The following is a 22,914-nucleotide window of genomic DNA, read 5'->3' as shown; positions in this document are numbered from 1 at the left end:
CACCACCCCCTCCCCGGGCAAGTGAGCCAGTTCTTTAAATTCCACTCTTTTTCTCTTAACCCCAAGGCTTTTTGTCTGCAAAGCCCCTGTTCTGCCCTCCACACAATGCAGCCTCCCAGACCCCAGAGTCATAAGATAAGCCAAGAGTGACCGGGACGTAGTCTCTTGAGGACCTACTGAAGGAGGATTTGATGAGATCAGGTGAGTGAAGAAAAGTGCTGTTCCTTTCTTTTTTTTCTTTAATTATAGTGTTGTAATTTTATTATTATTATTTTTTAAGTTTATTTACTTTGAGAGAGTGCCTGCATGTGCTCACACACATATGCTCAGGGGAGGGGGAGAGAGAGAGAGGGAGAGAGAGAATCCCAAGCAGAGCTCGACACAGGGCTCAATCTCATTGAACTGAGAGATCACTTGATCGCTTGATCAAGTCAAGAGTTGGATGCTTAACTGACTGAGTCACCCAGGCACCCCGGAAGTGCTGCTTCTGAGAAGGAGGAAGGGAAGATGTCAGGAAGATGGGGTGAGCAAGGAGAAAAGAGGATGTGGTAGAAAAAAATCACACTTAATGCTCAGTGAGCGCTTCTTATGTGTCAGACACTGTCTTGAATGCTTTCCTTATATTAATTTCATTTTTGGGGTATGGAAACAGACGCCCAAGATCACACGGCTGGTTAAAGGCAGGCAGCGCACGTCCAGAGCCCAAAACTTAACCAGTGTTGTGCACAGGGAAAGAACGGGGATAGAAAGAGGCACCGCTCTTCTGATGGGGGCTAAAAAAGAAGAGGCCGGACGAAGTTAGAGCTTCTAAAGCCAAGGCCCTGTTCTATTGGGCTGGGCTCCTCCTCAGAATTAACACAAAAGTTCTGGGATCTTCTGGACCCCACGACACAAAGAAAACATCTCTGATAATCCATCTGTGCCTAAAACCACTGTGATGGTGCACTAGTTAAGAATGTGTGACCTACACGTAGGAGAATCTCTCTGAGTGATGGTGCCTTCGGCTACAAAGTTATGTAGGTATTTCATATAATAAGAAGCCTGGAGGCAGGCAGTCCCTGGAGTGGTGTCATCAGCTTCCTGATGTCTCCAAGAAATCAGGACCTTGGCATCCTTACATTTTATCATCCTCAGTGTATGGACTTTTTAGCCTTGGGCTTGTTTCCTCGTGGTTACAGAATGGCTGCCAGAGCTGCAGAGCTCACAAAACCATCTTCAGGGCAGATGGCAGGTACACACCACCTAGATCTCCTTCCCAGACTTCCCCTAAGTCCTCTTGGGCAGAACTGAGTCCTAAGCCCACAAGCAGCAGAGAGAATTAGCTCCTTTGGTGTAGAACAATCATGGGTCACCATCTGGGGCTGGGGGAGAGGCCCATGTTTCCGTGCAGGTTGCAGCCTGAACAAAATGTGGGTTCTTGAAAGAAGAAGGGAGGGTGGCTGATGGATAGGAAACCAACTGTGTCTGTCACAGAAGTCCCCTGTCCCAGTCCACAGGGCTCTTTCAGGTCCATGGTTCTGATGCCACAGGACACACTTGTCACACAGGAATTTCAGCCAAGACTAGGAGCCCTGGGCTCCCAAGCATACTCAGCAGCCTCCTCTTGAGTTTTGCAAGGGTGTTGACAGGGAGCTGGTCACAGTCTCAAAAGAATATCGGGACCAACAGGCCCACTACTTCTCATACCTACTCACCTCCCAACCTGTTCTCTTCCCAGAATCCTAGCAAAATATTCTCAAAGATGAGACCTTGGGGATAACAGAGAAATAAATGCCTTTCTCACAGCTTCCTCTGTCGGCCAGTTAACACAAACCCATCTCTAGGCTTGGCTGTCTTCATGCCTGTGGTGGTTGGGGGGACAGGGACAGCAATGCAGTTCTCAATAAGTCACCACACCACTGTCACAGTGGAAAGAACAGTAAATGGTAGGTAGGAGGCCTGGGCCCCATCTCTACTCTGGAACCCAATGTCTTCATCACTAAAATTGTTTAGAGGAAATGCGGTAAAGTTGGGATGGGAGAATTCCATGCAGTTTGCAAACTAGTTATGGAGGCCTCAGCAAATTCCCGAGCAAAATGCCCCAGTCAGACTTTTCCTACTGGACTGTGAGGTTAGGAGACACAGGGAAATGGGGAGGGGGGTGTAATATGTGTTGTAGGCTTCCAGGTGCAGATGTGAAAGTTTCCAATCCAGCTCTGTGATTACACAAGACGGAGGACGGGGTGAGAGGGAGGGGGTGCGGGTGGTGGTGGGGCTGGGGGATCAGTTAAGAAATAGCAGAGGTTGGGGCGCCTGGGTGGCTCAGTGGGTTAAGTGTCTGACTTCGGCTTAGGTCATGATCTTACAGTTTGGTTTGTGAGTTTGAGCCCCACATCAGACTCTTTGCTGCCAGCACAGAGCCTGCTTCAGATCCCTGTCCCTTCTCTCTGTCCCTTCCCTGCTCACTCTCTCTCTCTCTCTCTAAAATAAACACACACACACAAAAAAAAAAGAAATAGCAGAGGATATGTAAAGTCACATTTTAGGGGTAGCTGGGTGGCTCAGTCAGTTATGCATCTGACTGCAGCTCAGTACAGGATCTCGCGGTCCGTGAGTTCGAGCCCCACATGGGGCTCTGTGCTGACAGCTCAGAGTCTGGAGCCTGCTTCACATTCTGTGTCTCCCTCTCTCTCTGCCCCTCCCCTGCCCTCTCTCTCTCTCTCTCGCTCCCTCAAAACTAAATACACATTGGGGGTGCCTGGGTGGCTCAGTCAGCTACGCGTCTGACTTCGGCTCAGGTCATGATCTCACAGTTCGTGAGTTTGAGCCGCGCATCGGACTCTGTGCTGACAGCTCAGCCTGGAGCCTGCTTTCCGATTCTGTTGTCTCCCTCTCTTTCTGCCCCTCCCCCATTCATGCTCTCTCTCCGTCTCAAAAGTAAACATTAAAAAAATTTTTTTTAAAAAGTCACATTTTAGTTTCTATAGCAAGTGTTCTTCACTGGGCCCACCAATCACAGACTGCACCCTGTAATTCAGACTCCGTGAACTTGGGTTGAAAAATATTACGATTTTCCTGCCACTTGCTGCCATGTCCTCGGTTCTGAACAGAGGCTGCAGACTGAGGTCATATGAGCAGCATCGATAGGAAGCACAGAGCTTTTCATTCCCCTCTACAGTTGCTTCGGTTATCTTGAAACATCGTTCATGCTCATTTCGACTTCAGATTTGTGGTTTATCAGGCTCACGGCTAGATCTTGTTATTTAATGCGTTAATAAAGAAACCCATGAATTACAACATCACACATTTAAATGTTTTCACAACTGTATTTCAACATAACTGGCTTCTGCTGTAATCCTGTGTATTTCAATTTATGTTTATGAAAATATTGTTTTGAGAAGGGATCCAAGGCACAGAAAATGGTTAGGAGCCCCCCACCCAGAGGTGCCTTGTTGTCACTGGCCCAGAGTGAGGGCAGAGGTGCCACATCTGCAGGAGGGATTAGATGGGAATTCCCAGGAAATCTCCGGGTAGGGGACCAGGGGTGAGGCCTCCATGGTGACATCTCACTGAGATCTTCGATTTGGTTGAATGGTGTCGGGTCTCTGCTGCCCGTTGTGAAAAGGGAGAAAGTCACTAGCTTCTTACCTTAAATCACAGGAGGATTTAGGGAGGATCACAGAGCCCCGAGCTCACTGTGGATTAGAGGGAGGGGGGCACCCCAGCACTAGTGCTTAGGGAATTGTTTCAACTGAATTTAACGACACAAAAGCCTAGAGTGGGGAGAACAGGCGGGAAGACATTCCTCCCTCCTCAGAAGTGAGTTTCCCACACCCTGGTAGGGAACCAAAGCTATCTCTCTGTGCCGGGGGAAAGCTGATCCCTTCCCCTTTCAAACAAGCCTGCAGCCCCTCAGGCACTGGGTCATTCACCCACCGGGCTCTTCCCGGCAGGGAGAGTTCCAGCCTCCCATCAGCTGCCCTTCGCTGGGAACAGCGCCACCCCTAACACACCAGGCAAGCCCTGGCCTGGGTGACACCGGTGGCCGGGCCCCGGCTGTAGGCCCCAGTGGCCTTGGGAGAAGAGCTGCACATTGACAAGGACACCCTTCCTTTCACAGGAGGAGATCCAGCGTGCTGTTACTGAACTGTCTCCAGTCCCTGAGTTCGGCTTCCCTATCTCTGTCAGGAAATTTCAAGCTTCCCTGCCTATCGCAGGCAAATCCCAGCCTTGTCCACCAACAGGAGGGACACAGAGACTCGTCAGAGGTCCTGCAGGCCGATTCTGAGAGTAGCTGAGCCCAGTCCCCCAGCCATCCTATAATAATTGGACTCGTTTCCTGTCCCTCCAGCCATGTGCCTGATAGGCGAGGCCAGAATCCATGAACCCCTTCCCACTGCCCGGCATTGTCACCTCCCTTTGGAGAAACTTCCCGGGTTTGAGAGGATTGTAGGGAAGGGGTTGAAGGGACACACAGAAGTTTAATTCTGGGCTGGGGAGGGACTGGAGGGACACTGGGATGATGGGCAAAGGCCTGGGAGTTTGAAAGCCTAGAAATTTTCGGGGGAGCAACTCTAAGATGCAGGCCAGGGCCACCTGCTTCTGCTTCCTGCTTTGTTCTCTGCCCTTGATACTATGCAGTCTGGTGGGGGCAGAGACACAATCGGCAGGACCCTGGGACGACATGTGCCCATTCACAGATAGCTGTCCCAAGCGGGGCTCACAGTGTGCTATGGGGAGGGGAGGCAGAACCACACGGACTGTAACAGACCGTAGCTACCGCCCACAGAGGGCCTGGGGCAGAGGGAGGAAAGCACCCATTCTCTTAGGGAGGATTACGGAGAACTTCTTCTCCCATCCAAGTACTAACCAGGCCCGACCCTGCTTACCTTCCGAGACCAGATGAGATCCGGCGCGTTCAGGGTGGTACGGCCTTCGATGGAGAACTCCCTTCTCGATGGCGGCCTGAGGCAGAGTCTCGAAGGCTAAGGAGGATTTTCCTAAGTGAGGAGGGGGGCGAAGGACCTCCTAGGCAGAGGCTCTGCAAGAAGCTCCAGGCCCACCTGGGGAGCAGTCCTGGGACTTGTGCCCTGGGCTTCACTGCGCACATGGGGGCTGTGTGTGTGATGGCTCTCAGGAGATGGGGTCTTGTGGTTAAGGACATTTGGCAAGTTCAGGGTTAACGTTGAGCAGACCTCTTTACTGAAGGGCTTGTCAGAACCTTTAACCTGTTCATGTGCAGAGTGAGCCCCGTGGTGTATCCCAGGACTGGTGGTCTGGCAGGTCACGCTGGGGGGAGGAAAATAGGCAGGAGGAGTGCATGATGCTCGGTAGGATGCAAGGGGCTTTGAATGCCAGGCCAAGGACACTGGACTGTGTCCTTGGGACCGGTGAGGAGTCTCAGAAGGCTGAAAGATTTAACTGAGGGATTTTGACGCAGGGGACTCGGGGCAGTTTAGTACCCAGCAAGGTGAGGGCTGTGGCAGGACATGGCCAGCCCCTCTCTCCTTGACGGCAGGTTCACCCTGTGGGAGAGGAAGCAGAATCCATGGACATAGGCAGAGAAGTTCAGAGAGGCAGGCTAGAAGGTACAGAAGGCTGAGCCACCATTGAATCCAAGGGTGGGTGAAGTGTCTTGGGCCCAGTGGTCAAGGCTGCTCGGTTCAAATCCGGACCCCCCTACTCCCTGGCTGTGGGTATCAGACCCTATCTCCCTGGGACCTCAAGCTTTTTGCTTCTCTTTTTTTTTAAAGTAGACACTGTTTCTTTAGAGCAATTTTAGGTTTGCAGAAAACTCATTCCAAAGTACAGAAAGTTCTATGTACTCCCTCCCCAATACTCCTCCCGCCCCTGCCTCACAGTTACCCTATTATTAACAGGTTGCATCAGTGTGGTCCATTTGTTACAAGTGAGGAACCAATACTGCTACATTATTATTAACTAAAGTCTATGGTTTATTTGAGGGTTCACCCTGTGGTGTTCAGTTCTGCTGGTTTTCACTAACGCATGATGTGATGTGTCCACCATTATAGTCTCAGAACAGTTTCACCCCCCTAAAAGTGCCCCGGGCCTCAGTCTTCACTTCTGTAAGTGAGTGTGTGAAGCCCATGTAAGTCCCCGGTTGCAGGCCTCTTGACAAATGGTACTGAACCCAACGAAATGTCTTTCTAAATAAGGTCTGGCGTCCATCAGAATCCCTGGGCATGGGTCACGGAGGTCTTCATTTAAATGTTCTCAGGTCTCAGCTTCAGACCTGCTAAATCAGAGTGTCTGGGGTAGGGCCCAGGAATCTGCATTTAACCCCAGGCCCCAGGGCTGGAACAAGGCCAGGCTCCTGGCTCCTTCCCTGTGCGTGGGAATTTGTTCTTGCCAAAGCTCTTCAAATGTAAACAGAAAAATCCTATCCACTGTCAGGTTAAAGCTCAGGAGAGATGTATCATTCCCAAGAGGAGGCCGGAGTGGAACAGTTTTCCAGAAAGCCCGGAAAAAGCCCGTTTCTGCCTTCTGCAGCTCCCAGTCAGCAAGCCTGCTATTGTTTCGTATCTTGATTGCTTATCACTCACCCAAAATAACCTGCATGTAATGTCTCACCAGCTGCAGCTCTCTGCAACTCCCTTAATTTAGCAGCCAAACACGTCTGGCTCGGCAACAGAGCTCGGGGCCCACGAAGGAGCCCCTCCCTCGTGGCCATCGGTAGTGGGTCCAGTAGTGTCCTCCCTGAATCCATGTCCATCCAGAACCTCAGAATGTGACCTTATTTGAAAACAGGGTCTCGGTAGATGTAATTAGCAAGGACCGAGATGAGATCAGACAGGATTAGGGTGAGCCCTAAATTCAATCACTGGTGTTCTTATAAGAACAGGCGAGGCCAGACAGATACGCGGAGGGCAACAGGCCACGTGAAGACAGGGGCAGAGACTGGAGTGATGTAACTGCAAGCCAAGGAACACCAACGGTTCCAGAAGCCACCAGCAGCTGAAGAGAAGCAAGGCAGGATTCTGCTCTGAATCTTCAGAGGGAACATGGCCCCTCTGACACCTTGATTTCAGACTTCCTGCGAGCAGAGCTGTGAGGGCATAAAGTCCTGCTGTTTTAGGCCATCCGGTTTGTGGGGATTTGTCACAGCAGCCTTAGCGAACGAATAAGCCGTCACTGCCCAGACCCCCTGCCCTGGCTCAGTCCGCCCCTCAGCCCGAAGGAAGGACCCCACACATAGGCAATTCTCCAGACTGGCATTTTAATGTGGCTGGTTGTGATCAGAACTGTTTTCTCCCAGCCAACATCCCTGAATTCTGCATGTACTAGGCCTGTTTCCTACCACAAGGACAAGGGCCCTGTGTCCTCCGCCTGGAAGGCTATAATCCAAGAAGAGCTGAAACTGTAGTAGTGACAAACAGACATCGGTCCCAGGGGCAGTGTCTGGCAGGTGGTGCTGGGTTGTGGTCCCTGGGCTCAGCTAAGGGTGAGGCTGGGCAGGTCACTGCAGCTTCATGCCACACCGGCGCCGTGAGTCCTTCCGGGCAATGGGGCTGAAGTTCACAATCTCCTTGTAGATGTGCTCTGAGAAACACAGGGTGGCCCGAGGTGTGAGGTGGATGGGGGGGCGGGGGCGGGTGCCCAGAGCAAAAGAGAGGCCCCCTCCCCGGATGTAACATGGAGCAGAAGTCAGCTAAGGGAGTAAGAAATGCACACAGGAGACAATATCTGCTCAGAGAGAAGGAGGTGTTGATAGTGATCCAGGAGGGCGGTGGGGCCGCCAGAGGCCACGCATGGAAACCGTGGAGGCAAAGGAGAGAGAGGCTGCAGGCAGAGAGAGGACGAACCCGAGGCCCCCAGCTCTTACGCTTCCATTCATCCACTGTGAGTTTCTCATGTTCTAAGGAGTCATCAAATGGCTGCGGGGCCTCTGTCTCCTCCTCTGGGTCTCGGAAGGGTTCAAAGAAGGGGTGGGCGAGGGCCTGCGAGGCCGTCAGACGCTTGTCCACATCCAGCTCCAACATCTTCTCTAGCAGGTCTGTGGCTGCAGCGACAGAACACTCATCTCACATCCCAGGCCTGGGAGAGCCCGCCCGCTGGGACAGACGTCAGAGGCCCGTCAGAGACCGGTGGAAGGCAGGGCCCAAGACTCACCCTGGGGGCTGGCCCGTGGGAAGAGCTGAGAGAAATCCTTCTTGGGGCTCTGTGGCAGGGACTGGATGTAGGATTTGGCCTGGAAGACAGAGAAGCACTGAGTAATCTCCACCTGTCAGCCCCTCGGGCTCAGGACTTGGGGTACAGAGCAGGGGGGACCCCAGAAACGCCCTGGAACTGGGCTGAAGGCTCAGGCCAAAGCCCAAAGTGGGATGAAGGCAAGAGCATCTGCCAGGGCAAAAAGGAGGCAACGGGGGAGCCCTTCTTCCCAAAGGCCCACGGCCCACGTGACCCCTGGTTAGCCAAGTGCACAGCCGAGGCCAGTCTAGACCCATTTGCCACTCACTGCTTTGTCATTCAACTTCTGCACAAACTCTGCACCCGGCACCCCGGTCACTTTCAGGATCTGGGACAGCTGGTCCAGGTCTTGGCAGTGGGTTAAGGCTCCGCCTCACTCTCTGCTGGTAGATCTGAGGCTGCCCTTCCCGCCGCCCTTCCGTCACTCCCACCCAGGCCCCGGGGCAATGAGCCAGGCTCCAGACGTGCCTTCCTTCCAGGGAGGACACAGGTCTCTGGAAGGCTTCCCACCCACCAGGCTGGGTTAAGAGTCCTTCGCCACAAATGTTCCTGGATACGACCCCTTTCCAGCTCCCGTCCCGCCCAGCCACCTTCATCCCCTTCTTCATCACCGTCCCCCCTGCCGCACACTGAGTTCGGCAGTGCAGACTCCACATATTCTCCTCCTGCACAGCACACAGGGGCTCAATTAGTGTGTGTGATGCCAAAGCATGATGTATTTTCTACATGGTGCCGGAATGACAGGTGGTGCTTTTCATCAATTCCCTTACCTGCATTTTAAAATTGTTCTAGAGTCGGAGGGCACCCGGGTGGCTCAGTCAGTTAAGCATTTGACTTTTGATTTCAGCTCAGGTCATGATCTTGTGGTTCATGAGCTCAAGCCCTGCATCAGGCTCTGCACTCTCAGTGCAAAGCCTGCTTGGGATTCTCTCTCTCTCTCTCTCTCCCTCTCTCTCTCTCTCTCTGTCTCCCTCTCTGCCCCTCCCCTGCTCTCTCTCTCTCTCAAAAATAAATAAATAAGCATTAAAAATAAAATAATACAGTTGTTCTAGAGTGAGCAGGTACCACTTCTGCAAAAACAACAAAAAAAAGAGGGATTAAAGTAATAAAGTGTCTGTTGAAGGAATGAATCCCTGGATGGAGGTGGGCTTTTCCAGCAAAGGATACAATCTTTCCCCTTGAACAGAGTTTTCCCGGTCAGCATCTCTGCCATGATACAGCCCACAGACCAGATGTCCACTGCAGAGGGAGGGAGGAAGCATCACCTGGACCAGCTGACCAGGACCCGGCAGTCAGTCGACCCAAAGGAACTACAAAGGCCCTGGAGAAGCTTCCAGAGAAGATCCCCAGCCCCTGCCACCCCCGAGCAGCTGGCCACTGACCAGTCTGGTTGTAGTGCATCCAGCTGAGGATCACCTCAGGGGCCCGGTACCAGCGGGTCACCACATAGCCGGTCATCTCAGCATCTGCGTGCCGGGCCAGCCCAAAATCCAAGATCTATGACTCGCGGGACAGAGGGACAAAGAGTTGCTGCAGACAGTCCTGGAGCAGCTTTTGGGGGCTCCCAGGGGAGAGGGGCCCACCCCAACCCGCCCCAGCCCACGCCCACTCACCTTCAGCTCACAGTCCTCGTTTACGGCCAGGTTGCCCGGCTTCAGGTCCTAGATGAGAGGAGAGAGGAAGCACTGGGCCAAGAGGCAGAGATGGGAGCCTGCCCCCGCCCCTCCCTGGGTGTTGGTCTCCTCGTGTGTAAAATGACGGCTGCACCAGGTGTCCTCCTGGGCCCATCCAGCTCTAAGATCCTCCTGATTCCTGGGGCCTGAAACAGCTCAAGGCTTGCTTCATTTGCAGCACCCAGAAAGTTCCCCAGAACACAACGTTCTTCTGAGCAGGCCTTCCTGGGCCAAGGCTGGGGGGGAAATATCCACACGCCAGGTTCCAGAGGACTCTCGCCTCCCCACTCCTTTCCTCCTCCCCGGCTGTGGAGAATCCTTCCATGGTGCGGAGGGTGGAGGGGCCTCTGAGCACCGGAGCAGAGAGAGCACTCACCCTGTGGACGACCCCAGCTGAGTGGATGTACTGCGTGAGAGAGAGGGAGAGAGTGCGAAGGGTGAGTCCGGCACCCGGCTTCCACACCAGGTGGTTCAGGCTGGCTCCAAACCTCCTCTTCCCTGTCACAGGGTGCTCTCCCAGCCCCCAAGTCCTGGTGTTCTCCAAACCTCAGGTGTCAACACCAAGGCGCCCCCCTCGGTCACCTTCCGGGCCCCCACGCACCTTAAGACCCTTGAGCATCTGATACACCAGGTACTGGATCTTGTCCTCACTGAACTCCATCCCCATGATCTTCTGCAGGTCTGTCTGCATGAAGGGCATCACCAGGTAGCTGCAAGGCACGAGAGCTTCTTGACAGTCCCCAGTCCCGCCCGGCCCCAGGCCTGAGATCACAGGAGGTGCAAAGGAGCTGGGGCAGAGCACAGGCCTTAGAGGTGGCCTCCGTGTGCAAGAACCAGCCCCCGCCATAGCCAGCCGGACCTCCACACGGGCCTCTTGGCTTCTGGCCCCCAGCCTGGCCACGGTGGCCACCCAGCTGGCAGAGCTCAGGGTAAGCATTCTAGCTGGAGCGTGCTCAGGAAAACCAAATGGAGCTGTGTTCCCTCTCTTCAAAGGTGCCCTCGCCTTGCCCCCTTCCACGCCCCACAGAAAGCCACAGCTGTGACTTAGAAACATCTGCCAGAGTTCCCCTCTGCTTCTGTTCAAATACTTTTTCCCCCAGAGGGTCATGCCCAGCTGGGAGAACTCCACAAACAACCAAGGATGTGTGCCCTTCCAAGAAGGAAATAATAAAACATTTTATTTTTATTATTATAGAAGGGCAGAAGAAGGAAGAAGGAGTAGCTGAGCCATTGTACCTTCCTGTGGGATTGCAAAACAGGTCAAGGTCAGCAAAATATAGCTGTTGCTCAAGGTAGTAACAGCAACGTCCAGAACAAAAGATGATTTAAAAAGGAATATCAAAGGGGTGCCTGGGTGGCTCAGTCAGTTAAGCATCCGACTCTTGATTTCTACTCAGGTCATGATCTCCCGATTTGTGAGATCGAGCCCTGCATCGGGTTCTGCGCTGACAGCACAGAGCCTGCTTGGGATTCTCTTCCTCTGCTCCTCCCCAGCTTGCGCGCTCTCTCTCTCTCTCTCTCTCTCTCTCTCTCAAAATAAATAAATAAACTTAAAAACAATTTTTAAAAAGGAATATTAAAAAAAAAAAAAAAAAAGGATGTGATGAAGGCCATCTCTATGAGCCTGTGATTTTCTGAAACTTTCTTTTACCTGATCATCCGCCCTCCCCCATGGGGGACCCTGCTTCATGCACAGTCCCCTCCCCAGTGTTGTCTTTCACCTCTACATGGACCCTGGTTCTTTCTTCTCTGGTGACAAACTTGAAGTCTCACCATGCTAGAACCACCTTCCCTTGACTTGGTTCTTCAAATAACTACCCTTTCTCCCTCCTTCCCTCCCCAGCCAAACTTCTAGAAAGAGTGGTCCACACCTCTTGACCCTCTGCCTTAACTTCCAATCCCTTAACAATCTGGTGTCTGCTTCAGCCCCTCCGAAACGGCTCAGATCAAGATCACCAATGACCGCCCCCCTCCCCACACACACACCTGTGGCTCCCTTTCTTCCTATTGGACCTCTTGCAGTCTGACACCTCCTCAAGATTCTCTGTTGATCTCTTAATCAACAGTATTATACCATGTTCTACCCTAGCCCAGACCTTCCTGGGCTCCAGATGTGTTTGCAACTGCTGATTAAACACTGGAACGTTCATAGGCTCCTCAAAAGTAGTGTCCAAAATGGAGTTCGTTCTTTCTCCCAACGTCTGTTCTTCCTCCACTTTGTATTTCAAGCAGGAGCCTGGCATCTTGACCTACACCCCCCTCTCCCAGCCACTGCGTCCCAACAGATAGGGCCTTTTGACAGGTCTCAGGTCTGCTCTTTGGCATCCCATCACCTCTGCCTTATTTAGATCAAGGTCTGGGTCTGGGACACTACTCTCCAGGCTCTCTCTCCCGCCACAGTGCACCCCAAAATCTTATCTGACCACATCACCCCAATGTTCAAATCCTCCCTGGACTTGAGGCTGCCTGTGGGATCAAGTGTGGACTCTTCCCTTGACCAAACCAGCCACTGGCCTTCACTAGCCACAGTGAACTTATCAACATCGCCCCAACGGTCCAGTCTCTTTCATGCACCATGGCCTTTGTCCATGCAGTTCCTTCTGCCCGGAATGCTTTTGGCACCTTTACTGCAGGCAAACATCTACTCACCCTTTGGGGTTGAGTTCAAGCTTCCTCTGTGAAGCCCCCTGAGGCAGCATACAGTCCCAGCACTTGACCATACATAGAGCACCGACCACACTACTGTGAGTATTCATTTAGAGACTACACCCCCACCCTTCCTGGTGGGCTGGTCCACTTTAAATTCCCCACGTTAAGCCCAGCAGCTGGCTTTATAGGAAAAAAACTCCATTCGGAATCACCGCATTAAATTTAAAACAAAAGCATCCTAACAAAAAGACCTTCAGCTGCATTTGAAATAGGGTCAGTTCAGAGAGCCTGGGTGGCCCAGTCGGTTGAGCATCTATATGACTCTTGATTTCGGCTCAGGTCATGATCCCACAGTTCGTGAGTTTGAGCCCCGCGTGGGGCTCTACAAGGACAGCATGAAGCCTGCTTGGGATTCTCTCTCTCTCCTCTCTCTGCCCCTCCTCCTGCTTTTGCTCTCTCTCTCTCAAAAATAAATAAGTAAACTTAAAAAAAAGAAAGAAAGATTGGGAAAAAAAGAAAGACTCCATCTTCCTAAAGATTCCTACGTTTTAGACCAGGCACTGGTCTAAATTTTCTGGTTCTATGTGACTGTCAAACACCCCGTCAGCCAGAGGCAGCCAAGCCTTCCCGCTCCTCGCTCCATGCCCAGACCCACACCTGGGACCCCACAGAATGGCGAGGTAAGCCAGTGCAGATCCTGTGAGGACTGGCAAGGAGGTCTTGGTTGTATTAAAGCGGGTAGTAAGCGAAGCCGACAAGCAGACAGCTCTGTGTCAGTCAAGAACCCCGCTAAGCCCCTCCCACCTCTTCCTGCCTGCCTTTCTCTCCACCCTTGGCTGGATCCAGACAGAATCCAGACAGAATCACGCATTAGTGGACGGCCCAAAGGGACTAGCAGGACAGGAAGCCCCCCTACCCAGAAGAGAGAAATCTGGACTCTCCCCCAGCTTGCTCCCAAGGGGCAAGTAAGGCCTGCAGATGCCCCGGAACCCAGTGCAGCCCAACTCACAAGTCATGGAAGCCGCGCAGGGAGGAGGCTGGGGTGAAGACATCCAGGAGTCCGATGACCTGGGGAGAAGGTTGTCAGTGAGGCTGGGCAGCCACCACAGCCCTCTCTCCCCCCAGCCCCGGGGCCCCAGCCATGCCTATGACCACCAGCCCTTTCCTAATACACCGTCTCCAGCAGGAGGCAGGCTCCCGGCCTTCTCAGAAGCAGTAAAAAGGGGCAGAAGAGGAATCCAGGAGCAAGATCACCTGTGGCTGGGGGCCATGGGGAGGGGCTGGCTGAAGAGCAACGGGGCTTAAAACGTGCCCAATGTTTTGAAATCATTATTTTAAATGTTCACCCTCCAACCTAGGTATCCTGTTCCAAAGCCCAGTTGCTAGGCCCAGAGCTGGGTGACTAGCTTTCCCAGCTGCTTCTGTCAGACAAGATGCTCTCATAATTCTGCACTGAGGCCCCAGAGCGTAGGTTCAAGTCCCAGCTCTGCCACTGACTAACCATATGACCTCTTAGTCTTTCTGTGCCTCAGTTTCCTCTTCTGTACCTGGGAGTAATAGTACTTAACTCTTGTAATACGGTGAGGATTAACAAATCAGCTTCTGCAAAGCTCCGAGAAGAGCACTTGGCACACAGTAGGTGCTCAACTGTCTGTGGTTATTGTTGTTATTATCAGGGCCACGTGTGCAAATACATTAACCGGGATGGGGGGCACCACAGCTCTGAGACCTCAGAACAAACGACAAAGCGCCTCTGTGCCCATGCAACAGTATGTTTGTGCACCTTGCAAAGCTCTCTTTTGCTCCACTGCCAAAACTACCCTTTGCACCCTTCCTGGGAAGTAGGCAGGGCAGGTCCTGGCGCCTCGCTTTAATGAGGTGAGGAACAAGAGTGGGAGGGGCAGGGAGGAGAGTCCCCTTCTCCTGGCCCTGTCCTGAGCTCCCTGCACCCCTCAGGCCGGCGCCCTCCCCCCCCCCCCACACACACACAGGGAGGGACCTGGTCAGGACCCCTCCCTGGCTCCCCCTCCCCCTCTCCGGAGCAGCCCCCAGGCCCAGCCCTACATTCTCATGCTGCATGTGCTTCAGCAGGCGCAGCTCTCGGTAGGCCCGCTTGGCAAAGATCTCCGACTGGAAGGGCCGGCTCAGCTTCTTGATGGCCACCTTCTCCCCTGACCGCTTGTCGATGGCGGAGCTGTAGGGCACAGACAGGTGAGCGGGCTGTGGCTCTCCTGCCCAGCAGCCCCCACTCCACATCCCGGGTGGAATCTCCCAGGTCACTCGGGGGAGTCCAGGCCATCCACCCCCCCCCCCAAAAATCCCTCCTGGCCAGGGGGCTAGGCTGGGAGGCATGGAGCCCGCGACCCCCCCCCCCCGGGGACATGGGGGAGCAGCCTCAGGTACAGTGACAGGTCAGGGGTGTCAGAGGGGACCGGCAGTAACTGACAGGGGTGCACGGAGCCTGGCGATACACAAGTTAATGCCAACAGGATCCAGAACCTGGAGGGAAGCTCACTCTTTGCAACTTGGCAAGTCACTTCTCCCTCTTTGGGCCTCAGTGTGCCCACTTGTAACATCAGGGATTCACCTGGATGAACTCCGGGGTCCCCTATAAGGTTCAAGTCCTGGAGAACCAGACCCAGTCCTAATTCAATCCACAGAGACCCCGCAAAGTGAGAAAAGTGAGATGGCGCCTGTAGTGGCCTCAGGCCAGCCTCTGCCAGCCTCTGCCAGCCTGAGGCTTCTTGCTCGTACTCCGCTGCCCAGTCGCCTCCTCCCAGCTCCAAGCGCTGGGCTCAGGAAGAGCCCCTGCGAGGGCCTTCCAAGCCCGCAGGGACTCTGGGCCTTGGGGTCCTCGCTCAAGGCGGTTGGGCGAGCGGCCCCGAGGGCCCAGCGGCGGAGGGGACCCCCAAGGCGGGTCTGGGAAGGGAGGCACTGGCCCGGCTTGTCCGGGAGGCTCCACCTGCGTCCCCGTGCCTATGCGCCCGCCACGTGTCCGGCCCGACGCCCCGCGCCCCCCGCGCCCCCCTGCGGCGCGCAGGCCCGGGGGGTCTCACCACACGGCGCCATAGGCCCCGCTGCCTACGTGCGTCGGCGACACGTAGGTCTTGGGCAGCTCCCAGGCGGTCTTGTTGACGTCCTGCTTGTAGAAGCCCTTTTTCCGGGTGAAGCTCATCCCGGGCACCCAATCTCGGTGGCCCCGGCGCGGCGCCTGCGTTCGCGGCCCGCCAGGCTCCCGGCACCCGGCCCCCGCTCGCGGTCACGGCCCGGCCCGCCCCGCCGCCAGCTCCTCCCCCGCGCGAGGGCGGGGTCCCGGCTCGCCCAGGTGCGCGGTGCAAGGCCACGCCCGGGCCTGCCCGACGGCCCAGGCGGTGTGGGGACGCGGCGGGAGACCCAGCCGGGGCGGCAGGTGCGCTGCCCTGCAGAGACGGCGGGGGGCGGTGCAGGGGCGGCGCTGGCTACCTGGTGGACCCCAGGGCGTCCCGCGTAGGGCGGAGCGGGACACCACAGGGCCCCCTAGGTCCTTCCAGCCCGGGACTTGGCAGGAAGATCTGCCTGGGGCTGGTGAAGACAATTTTGGAAAAGCAAAACCAAACCCCACAACTTTTTGATTGTGGAAAGTTTCAAAAATGCACGAAAGTAGAATAGCCCAGTGCTTCTCACATTTGAACGAATCCCCTGGGAATTTTATTTTATTAAAATACAGTTTCTGATTCAGTTGATCTGGGGTGGAGCCAAGATTCTGAATTTCTAACCCGCTCCCAGGCTCCGGGGCTCTCTGGACGGCACTTCGTCGGTGAGGTTCTAGTGAACCTGAATGACCCCAATCCTTCAGCTGCAACAATGATATCAACTCTTAGTCAATTTTGTTTTCCATCATTTTGAAGCAAAACTAGGCCTTATATAATTTCACCCATAAATATTTTTTGTATTTCTAAAAGATAAAAACTACTCTTTAAAAAAAATGTTGTTATTTTTGAGAGAGAGAGAGAGACAGAGTGTGTGTGTGGGGGGGGAGCTCCAGAGAGAGAGGGAGACACAGAATCCGAATCAGGCTCTCAGCAGGCTCCCAGCTGTCAGCTCAGAGCCAGATGTGGGGCTCGAACCCACAAACCCTGAGATCAGGACCTGAGCTGAAGTCAGAGGCTTAACCACCTGAGCCACCACGTGCCCCTAAAAGTTAAGGACTACTCTTAAAACATAACCACAATATCATTTTTAAGCTTAAAATTAACAACGGGAATTCTGTAGCATCAACTATCCAGTCCAGGCTCAAATTTCCAGTTGGACAGTTTTTTGTGACTTCCTACTGCCCCATGAGGGCAATGATAAGCCAGGGCCTTCTGCCACCTGTGTCTGGTGGCTCATGAAGCCTGAAGAAGATTCTGTGCTGGAATTAAAGCACGGAGGCCTCCCAGGAAGCGGGGGTGGCGGGGTGGGCAGAGAATAACCACAAGAGGTCCACATGCCTGACTTATCTTAAACTGCACTGGTCTGGGGAAGGGGTGGGGACCTCTTCTTCCATGTTGTCAAAAGGAGAGAGGGTGACTTGGAGAAGGAAAGCAACTTGCTTGTGGCCTACAGCAAGCTGGGGGTCCTCACTAGGGAGTCTGCAGGCCCCAAATCCTGTGCCACAGTCCCTCCCACAGAGTTGTGCAAGTTATGCAGCATCGGGCACGGTCTGGAAAACCACCGCAGGGTGAGGACCGTGCAGAGATCCCACTGAAGTGCCCAACAGGCATTGCAGGTAAGGAATCTGCCTTATTCATGTCCGGCACACGGTAGGAGATTGAAAACTGTAGTGAGAATTAAACGGAATGGAAAAATCAGCCCATTCGAAGTGAAAAGATATTTACTGAACACTTGTGTTTGCCATGTGCCAGTCATTATTCTAAGTGTTTTACGTAGACAACTCCCTTAACCCTGGTAAGAGGTCTGTGAGTCAGTACGATTATTATCCTCATGATAGAGATGAGGAACCCGAGGTACAGAGAGGTTAAGTAACTCGCTGAAGGTTGCACAGCCGGCAAGGGGCAGAGCTGGGTTGAAGAAGTGAGCACAGGGGCACCTGGTTAAGTGTCCCATTTTTGATTTCCGGTCAGGCCATGATCTCACGAGTTCGTGGGTTCGGGCCCCACATCAGGCTCTGTGCTGACAGAAGAGATCCTGCTTGGGATTCTTCCTCTCTCTGCCCCTCCCTGGCTTGAGCTGTGCCTCTCAAAATGAATCAATAAAAAGTTAAAAAAAAAAAAAAAGAAGTGAGCTATGGTTCTAGAGGCTATGTTCTCAGCTCCAAGTCTATGCAGCGTCTCGGGGTTGAGAGGCCTTGCTTCTTAAAGGAGATGGTCTGCATTCTAAATCATCCCCCTCACTCACATCGTGAGGACATGTCTACTGATCAAACCATGTCTTCCTCCGCACATCCCGTACTAGGGTGTCCGGCATATTCCCCACCCTCCCTGCCCCATCCTCTGCTCTGGCCCTGAGACCCTGTGGGAGGAAAAGGGAAGGGGCTGTGTGCCTGGGAGGGCTGCCAGGGGAAGGCACCCTGACGCTGAGGCTGGGGTGACATCCTGGAAGCCAGAGCTCAGGACTGGGCGCAGGCAAGACAGAATTTTCCGGGGGACCGAGATTTCCTTCTGGGTTGAGGATCCAGTTCCCCGGGGTGGGGACAAGGCTTCTGACTCTCCCGTATGTGTCAATCACCTGAGCGTGACAGAGGTGAGCCCAGAAAGGTGAGGAACACCGGGGCTCCTGCCCAGGTGGGCACAACCCCACGAGGGCGCGAGCTGGCCACTCAGGCTGTGGCTCTGGGTGCCTCTGAAGCAATGGTCGGGAAGTGACTCAGGCCTCAGACTGATGACACTGACCCCCGCCCCCTCGGGCCCCAGCTGGGCCTGTGTTTACTCAGCAGCCGGGCGGCCTCGGACAGAAATGCCTTGGAGGATCCAGGCTGGGAAGTCACACGTGGGAGAGCAGTCACAGGGGGTGACTGAGGATGTCCTGGGTGCTCCCTCCTGCCGCCCCAGGGCTCTCTTCTCTTTCAGCCCCAAGACCCCCCTGCTCTTCTCCTCCCAGATGCTTGGCCCTGTGTTGTCATGTTAGTTTCTGCCTTCTCGAGGCCGAGGCAAGGGCGTTAGGAAAACAACTTTGGAACGTGACCTGGCTTTCCACCCTGACTCTGCACTACCAGCTGTGTGGCCCTGGGCAGAGCCACCGCCCCTGTCTGGGTCTCAGTGCCCTCCTTGTAAAGCAGAAGTGAAAGGAAAGCAGGGCAAACATATCTGAAGAGTCCTGGGAGTGTATCATCCCACATGCCCGACCAGGTGGGGACCGTCGGCGCCTCCAGCCAGAGATCACTCGAAACATACCTGGGAGTGAACAAGCCAGGTCTGTTACTCGTCACAGTGAGGAACGTACACCAGGGGAACCACGGGGTGTCTTGGTAGCAGGGTGCTGGAAAGGACTCGCTATAATGTTTGGGTTTGTGTTGGGCGATTGGTGGAGGGTTTCGGGAAGCAGGACTTTGATCTGGATTAGAGGCTGTCGGGAAGTGGAGGTGACTCTGTGATTGGGGATCTTACAGCTTACCTCGGAGGAGGGCCAGCTAGAAAGAGGAGAGAACTTGGTCACCGGTAGAGAAGTAGTCTTTACTCGGATTAGCTGCCCGGGGGATGTTTGGTCGTTTTTGTGGCCTGGACGCTATTCACGTTTTGTCTGTTTTCAGACGTGATTCCGGAGTGCTCTTGTGTTTGTCTCGGTCCATCACGGTGGCGGATGGCCCTGTCCGTGTTCAGCGGGAGCCACACCAGGGCCTGGCTGACAGGGCCAGGCAGCTCCCGGATGTCACGGCTGCTTTGCTTTGTCGGGATGCTATCGTTCCCCCTAGGACAGATGGAGAGACCGGGGCACCTCTTGGCCAGAGTCCCACAAGACCAAGAAGGTGGTGGATGGGGTCTTCAAACCTGTTGTCCTGCTCCAGAGTCTGCACGTTTCACCACCAACTAGGAGGCCCAACACCAGGCAAGCACCTGTGCAGTGGCTGTCGCTGTGGTGTGGTCTCCCAGTGACGCTGTGAGCCTCCGGAGGGCAGGGGCATGGGTTTTGGGGGGATTGGTGACTGGTTTCTTAGAATGGAGACAAAGCCTCATGGGACATTGAGGCTGGCTGCCCGTGTCCCCTATCCTGGCCACCCAGACTCCATCTTGCCTCAGGCATACGGCCACTCAAATACTAGAGCCCCCTTTGTCCCAAACACAGGGCCGATGACTCAAACCCTCACCACAGCTGGCCAGAAGACCTCTACGAAATGAGAAACCATGATGGGCCTGCGGCTCCTGCCGGGATGAAACAGCAGGGGGCCCCAGAGCTCTGGTTCCAGCTTTGGGAGATTCCCCTGCTCCTTAGGGACTTCCAAAACTCCACGAAACAATCAAAATGGAGACAAAGTAGGGAATTGCAGAGGGAAGGCCACGCTTGAGGGCTGCCCTGAGGCTTGTTAGCTTAGCTAGCCTTGGACAAGTTAGCCTCTCTGAGCCTCAGTTTCCTCATCCGTAAAACAGGGCTGGTAACAAGACCCACCTCACGGGACGTCACGAGGACTAAAAGACATGCTGGGAGAAGTGTCTAATTCAGTGGCTGGCACATGGTTGGTGGCCCCCCAGACGCTCCTTCCCCAGTGTCGTCCAGCTTTGCCTCCCGGTGCCAGACCCACACTGCTCCACCCCAGCCCCCACCCCCTGCCCCAGAAGCCACTCCCTAGGTGGCTTCTGCTCCCATCCTACTCGCTTATCATGCTTTTATTATTAATTTTAAGTGTTTATTTATTTTTGAGAGAGAGAGAGGGAGGGAGAGGCAGAGAGCGAGGGAGACAGAGTATGTGTGCTGACAGCAGAGAGCTCAGCTTGGGGCTCAAACTCATTAACCGTGAGATAATGACCTGAGCAGAAGTCGGACCCTTAACTGAGCCACCCAGGCTCTGCCTTTGATTATTTTTTAATGTTTGTATTTAAATTCCAGTCAGTTAACATACAGTGTACTACTAGTTTCAGGTGTAAAATATAGTGATCCAGCAGTTTCATGCAACACCCAGGGCTCAGCACAAGTGGCCTCCTTAACCCCCATCACCTGTTTCACCCATCCCCCCACCCACCTGCCCTCTGGAAACCATCAATTTGTTCTCTGTAGTTGAGAGTCTGTTTCTTGGTCCCCGCCCCCTCCCTCTTCTTTTTAACCCAGCCCCAGGACACATTGGCCCATCCACTCAGTGTTTATTGCCTGCCAGATACTGATCCAGGTTCTGGGCACGTGGCCAAAAAGTAACAGATAAAGATCCCCCCCGTGGCGTGGAGCTGACATTCTAGGGGGGAAGCAGAGGGAAAACCAATGAACAAATTCTAGCGTCAGGTTGAACCACATAAAACTGCTGATATTTGACCATTTCATGGGATTCAAGCAAATGTAATGTCAGGTAGCGGTAAGCACTGTGAAGAAAATACTGCCGAGTAAGGATACAAAGAGGGACAGTGGTGCTCTTTCGGGCAGGGAGTCAGGGAAGGTCCGTCTGAGGAGGCGATAGGTGAGCAACACCTGAATGTACGGAGGAGTGAGCCGTGCACATCTCCTGCCTGCCTTCGAAACTTTTCCCCTGTGCTCCCCCATCCGGCGCTACCCTGGCCACGCCCTTCCCTCAGCGTCCCCGAAGATGGGTGAGACCAGCTCACAACACCTGGGAGCAGCTCACTGGCCCCATCTGGGTACTGGGCCATCTTCCCCAGCACCTCTTCCTCTTCTGGGGGGCTGGGCACACTCAGGGCCTGAGCAGAACATCCATCTCAAGAACAGGACATCGGTTCCCCCTTCTCACTGGTGCCCCTCAACTGAATGAGCCTTTTTCCCAGCCACCTTCGCTCTGACGTGGTCCCCTCCCTGCCCTCAGTTTTAGCACCCCCTGGTGGAGTGCGGGGTTGGGGACAGCTCTGCTGGAGTGGCACCTCCCAGCTGGCCTTCTTGGGACCCGGAAGGTGAACTTCGCCTCCTTACACCATACACCCTTCCACTCGACCCCAACACCTGTCTTTCTTTATCCAGCCTGCACCCTTGACCCAATCCTGTGAAGATGTGGCCTGGGGCCAGCCTGGTGAGACACTCCAAGGATCCTGAGGACACTTCTCCATTCGATCTGCATTGTCCTTTGTGGTGCTCATCATAATCTCATTTAATCCACACTGTCCTCCATTGAAATGTCCGCCTCCACCACCGGACAAATGAGTCCTTGGGTCGGCAGTATCTTGGTCACTGCTGAGACCCCGGCCCTGTGCCTACTCCACAGTAAGTGCTCAATAAACACCTAGTGAATAAACAAACCAAAGATTTTCGTCTCTTGTGGGTTCAAGAGGCAATGACCGGAATGTGGTTTGAAGACCCAAAAGGTGGAAGTGAGGAAGCAACAGTAGGGGGACCCTGCTTGAAATCAGGTCCCCCGTGAAGTGTCTGGAACGTGTGGTCTCTGTTTGGTTGGACATGATCTATCCTGAAGGGGTTTTGGCTCTGCACTGTGAATTTCACTGCTCTCTGAGGCAAGGCCTAGGGGCTCTATGCTTGTGTGACCCTCCAGCTCCTACATGTGGTGGTAAAAGGCTTTTGATTAAGAACCAGGGTACACAACCTGACCTTGGGGACCTCTTCTCTCACCAACAATCTGCACCAAACTTCTATTGTAAAGCAGTCCCCTCACCCCCTACGGTCTTCACTGCTCCCACTGACCCTGTCGAGAAGCCAGACCCTCTACCCTTTGGAATTGCCCTTCCTTCCTGATCTTGAAAGTTCAGCTCTAAGCTCACCTCTTCCAGGGGGTGTTCAAGAGTGAACTCTAGACCTGCTTGCCTCCGTACCCCACTGTATACCCTTCCTACCCCCGTGACCCTGGCTTCCCCATGCCACACACACCCAGGCTTTGTGATGACCACAGTGTCTTTGGGTATACTCCTGGGAGCCAGTGGAGAGGTCGACAAGGACCAGGAGGCAGAGGTGGGTTTGAATCCTGGGTCAACACTTACAGGCTGTTTGACCTCGAGCGGGTGAATGCATGTCTCTGAGCTTCCTCATCGGTAAGATTGGAGAGCAACGCCCACTTAGCCAGGGCACGCAGGAGGATTTGATGAGACTCTGGTTTCCTGTTTGCTCCCTCTCATCCTTCAGGACTGCTCACATGTCCCCTCCTCTGAGTGTCCTCCTTGACCCCATTGCAAGCCATGCCCCACCTGCTTTCCCGGCCTCATTTTCCTTGAAGACCTTCTATAGCTCTCAATTCACTCGTTTATCATCCGTCTGCCTCCACTGGAACATCAGGGCTACGGGAATAGGGGTTTTGATGATTTTGCCCATTGCTGAATCCCAAGTTCCT

The 22,914-nt window shown here is 54.1% G+C and overlaps 1 protein-coding gene and 1 long non-coding RNA gene across 6 annotated transcripts; one reads left to right on the top strand and one right to left on the bottom strand.

Moving 5' to 3' along the window:
* Positions 1–7,198: 7,198 nt before the first annotated feature.
* On the bottom strand, positions 7,199–15,818 carry MAPK13 (mitogen-activated protein kinase 13). Of its 3 annotated transcripts, XM_086706693.1 has the most exons (15): positions 15,566–15,818; positions 14,497–14,703; positions 14,397–14,429; positions 14,293–14,303; positions 13,669–13,714; positions 13,482–13,577; positions 10,462–10,570; positions 10,237–10,266; positions 9,801–9,848; positions 9,570–9,684; positions 9,355–9,426; positions 8,456–8,535; positions 8,110–8,188; positions 7,823–7,999; positions 7,199–7,539 (listed from the first exon to the last, which is right to left on the bottom strand). In XM_086706693.1, the coding sequence occupies exons 1-15, from the start codon at positions 15,682–15,684 to the stop codon at positions 7,457–7,459; spliced, it is 1,305 nt and encodes a 434-aa protein (XP_086562819.1). In that variant the 5' UTR covers positions 15,685–15,818; the 3' UTR covers positions 7,199–7,456. The 3 variants fall into 3 exon arrangements, with proteins under 3 accessions (XP_086562819.1, XP_086562817.1, XP_086562818.1); XM_086706691.1 differs by lacking the exons at positions 13,669–13,714; positions 14,293–14,303; positions 14,397–14,429 and having other exon boundaries at positions 13,519–13,577; positions 14,574–14,703; positions 15,566–15,794; XM_086706692.1 differs by lacking the exons at positions 10,237–10,266; positions 13,669–13,714; positions 14,293–14,303; positions 14,397–14,429 and having other exon boundaries at positions 13,519–13,577; positions 14,574–14,703; positions 15,566–15,796.
* A 1,169-nt stretch (positions 15,819–16,987) lies between these two features.
* LOC112862045 (uncharacterized) lies at positions 16,988–21,879 on the top strand. Of its 3 annotated transcripts, none has more exons than XR_015251197.1 (4): positions 16,988–17,256; positions 18,588–18,899; positions 19,237–19,532; positions 21,600–21,879. It is a non-coding gene; the product is annotated as an uncharacterized LOC112862045 (long non-coding RNA). The 3 variants fall into 3 exon arrangements; XR_015251196.1 differs by having other exon boundaries at positions 18,539–18,899; XR_015251198.1 differs by having other exon boundaries at positions 16,990–17,256; positions 18,703–18,899.
* Positions 21,880–22,914: the final 1,035 nt, after the last annotated feature.

This window comes from Puma concolor, chromosome B2 (assembly GCF_028749965.1).
Source record: "Puma concolor isolate L17-30 chromosome B2, mPumCon1.1.hap2, whole genome shotgun sequence".
In the NCBI taxonomy this organism is placed as follows: Eukaryota; Metazoa; Chordata; class Mammalia; order Carnivora; family Felidae; genus Puma; species Puma concolor.
The sequence above is the reverse complement of the archived record's forward strand: the minus strand, read 5'-3'. Positions and strand labels throughout refer to the sequence as shown.